The following is a 3376-nucleotide window of genomic DNA, read 5'->3' on the forward strand; positions in this document are numbered from 1 at the left end:
AAGGAGGAAGAAGAATCGGGTGATTTGAAGAAGGAAACGAACTGAGATTTTCGATTCTGCAAACCCTCTTCTATTCTCGCTTCCCCTTCGTCTCTGAGATTCACCCTCTGCAACTGAAGCAGCATCCTTCCGTTCTTACTTGAGCTCTGGTTAACCCAAAACTATGAATATCTACTGCTAAACCACAGCTTTAACTAGATCCATGTTCTGTCCAATTATTATTTCCTAATCAGAGTTTCTTTTAGTCTTCCAAAACCCAACATCCCCTCCACACCTAAAGAAGAAATGAAAAGAAAATAAAAATTCACACAAATATAGGAGGCCATCCAACTTGATTTACAGTTAAACTGAAAAAGTCAAGAAAAATAATTCAATTGGGTTGAACGATCTGGAATTCGTGCCCTTTTATTCATATCAGAAGCGACTCTCTAATACTATTTGGATTATATTTGGGATTATCCAAACCTCTCTCTCTCTCTCTCTCTCTCTCTCTCTCTCTCATATGAAGCTTCCATGTTAGAGCGTGATTCTTCTTCGTCCTTGTGCTTCACAAAGCAAGCAGCTTCATCTACTGTCGTTGGCCCAAATGAAGAAAGATGAGGCTCATTAGTGAAGAATTGGTTGCGTACTAATGGATCAAGAATTGGAGACAAGCCAATATTAGGATTTTTATGTGGGCTTAACTGATACCGATTGATCCATTGGGCCCAAGCAATTATAGATCCACTCTGATTAGGAAACTTCTAGCTCTTTCCATTGTGAGAGTGGAATAGGGTTTTAGGGATTCTATTATAAATAAAATACTGACGGTCCCTACAACCATTACTTTACTTAATGCCTATATTGGTTTTGGGAGCATGGCTTTCTCACAAGAACAAGTGCACAGAAAGAAAGGAAACCCTAGAGTAAGAGACTGCAGAAGATCTCAGTAGAAGGACTCCACTTGCGTAGTTCGTCATTGTCATCTTCATGGGAGTAATGTTTAACCACATGGGACAGAGGTTCATGATCTATGTTCATAGGACACAGGTACTTCTTTATTCCCATTTATGGTTCATGTCATGGTTGTCACATTGATTATTATAGATATGGTAAATCTATATGGTTATGTATTTTAAGATGGGATACTTTATTGTTCTTGGTTTAGGGACTACACCTATGATTAATCTTTTATGATTTGTTGATGATTCTTGTATTCTAAACACTATAAGGTTATTCATATGTTTAATATGGTAAAGAATCCCCATCAGCCAAATCCATGCATGCATCCAACACTAGGCGGACCTGAGCATGCAACCCAACACATAGGTGCACACCCCCAGGTCCTTTGAGCCATTGGATACATGTTGGATCTTCAGTGCCACTAGAGAGGATCTGAATCCAAAGATGGGGGCCTAACTAATAGCATTAAGATCCTCTCCAACTGTCCATTGCACATCTAATGATAATTGCACATCTAATGATTAGGAGGACCTTGAAGTGTGTGCAAGTCTTTGTCTGATACATGTAAGGGGGTGGAGGAGTTGGAGAACTACCTACTTGCTTTGTCCAATCCAGCTCCTCTCCTGAGTACTCATTGCCCAGGTCTTGCCCATAACTATCTGGGCGAGCACCACGTGTCCAGACGAGGATCTAATGGTCTTGAACACCTCACTTTTAGTGCCTTTGTCAGCACCTCGTTTGCCGTGCCTCTTTTCAAAGCGTTGGATTTTTACCAGGACACATGACGCTCTCCCAGATAATTATGGGCCGACCTGGGCGATGAGCGCTCAGGAGAAGAGTCAAATCCTAGCTAATATGGGATCGGTGAGGGTGTCGGACCGGTAGATTGATTCGTGAGTCCTACATTGGGAGCCACCAATGGATTAGGGTGCTCGACTGCAATATTTTAGGGGCGGGGACGTTTCCCAGCGAAAGTATGTACGTAGAAATGTTTTTCTATAATGCGCAATGTGTACAATTTGGACCGGGCTAAGTCCTATGTTGATGATTGTTTGGGCTGGGCTAGACTAGTGAGTTTGGATAACGTAATTATCCATTCAATGTCCGCCTAGATTGGGCCATCATCTTGCCTTAGTTTCTAAGTTTTTAAATCCATTGTTCATAACTTCATGTCTTATTGGCATTATCACTATGAATGGGGGATTTTTTAAAGGGTTTTCCTATAATTTGTCAAAATTAGACTAGATTCAAGGGTTTAAAGGAATTATGCCCCCTTTCCTAGTACTGATGGTGTGAGTATGCTGTTAGTTTTAAATAACAAAAGAACATATTACCCTTATTAGAGAGGATCTCATTCGTACCCTCTGCTTGAAATCTAAATCAAGGTAGCAGTAATACATACAAAAAAAAGTAGAGTACCGAAATCTATGGATGTTTTCATTGAAGAAGAGCCCAGCCTATGAAGTAAGCGGAAGCAACAGCAATGACACCGTTGAAAATGGTGCCGGCAATGGAGAGGACATAGTTTTGACCAGCAATCTTGGCTTTGGCCAAGCTGGGAATGGCTAGAGCTAGGGCGGACAGGGCACAAGCAACCCAGAATTTGATGGACCCGTTCTGAGTGAATGGGAGGAGTATGATAAACAACAACAGAGAAAAACTCCGAAAGATGAGGAAAGCCGCGAAGGTGATGAGCCCATTCTTCCATGGCTTCTCCGCCTGGTCTGGTGGTAACATTCGTTTCTCGGCCGTCACCAGTATGTCCTTGTATTTGGAGAACACCTTCACTACCTGAAATAGTTTGATAGTAATGGATTTGGAATTCAAATTTTCAGGATTAAAGAAAGATTATAAGAAGAAGAAGAATTGGGAACATACACTGACTGCATCATGAAATTCCATCCCAAGAGCTTGATATCTCTGGATTAAGTCATCTTCCTGTGGCTGTGAGTGTCCATGCTGGTTAGTGATCTCCCACTCAGTGACCATCCTCTCCTTTGCAGCCATGTCCCTCTCCGTGCTACTGGACACAAAATCCCCAAAACCCATTGAAATCCCAACCGCCACCAATCCGCAAAACTCAGAACCAACACATCCACTGGATTTGGTACAGAAAGGAGCACAGAAATTATAACAAAACAGAGTAATCATAGTTTTAAACAACAAAGACACAAGAGGAGCTTCTCGCCGCTCACCTCGAGCAGGAAAAGATCGATCCTGATGAGCCCGTGGTTGAAGATGAAGATGATGAAGAAGACGATGACGATGAAAATGATGACAAGGATGATGATAATGCTGAGGGACAAGAAGATGGGGATGCAAGTGGAAGGTCAAAGCAGAGCAAGGCAATGTAGAAGCTTGGAATGAAACCCATCCCTGGTGTTAGTTGCGTAACTGTCAAGAAGAGCAAGAAACCATCCCTGGTGTTCTCTGT

The 3376-nt window shown here is 42.0% G+C and overlaps 1 protein-coding gene across 1 annotated transcript; it reads right to left on the reverse strand.

Moving 5' to 3' along the window:
- Positions 1-2250: 2250 nt before the first annotated feature.
- On the reverse strand, positions 2251-3376 carry LOC122083180. Its single transcript, XM_042650888.1, has 2 exons — positions 2821-3376; positions 2251-2733 (listed from the first exon to the last, which is right to left on the reverse strand). Exons 1-2 carry the CDS (start codon positions 3091-3093, stop codon positions 2380-2382), a joined length of 627 nt encoding a protein of 208 aa, XP_042506822.1. The 5' UTR covers positions 3094-3376; the 3' UTR covers positions 2251-2379.

Source organism: Macadamia integrifolia, chromosome 7, assembly GCF_013358625.1.
Source record: "Macadamia integrifolia cultivar HAES 741 chromosome 7, SCU_Mint_v3, whole genome shotgun sequence".
NCBI lineage: Eukaryota > Viridiplantae > Streptophyta > Magnoliopsida > Proteales > Proteaceae > Macadamia > Macadamia integrifolia.

Excerpts from the sequence above, each read along its gene's own strand:
- LOC122083180 (XM_042650888.1), bottom strand. The coding sequence starts at position 3,093 with ATGATTACTCTGTTTTGTTATAATTTCTGTGCTCCTTTCTGTACCAAA. Across the intron at positions 2,734-2,820 it reads AATTTCATGATGCAGTCAGT|GTAGTGAAGGTGTTCTCCAA; the intron begins GTATGTTCCCAA and ends AAACTATTTCAG.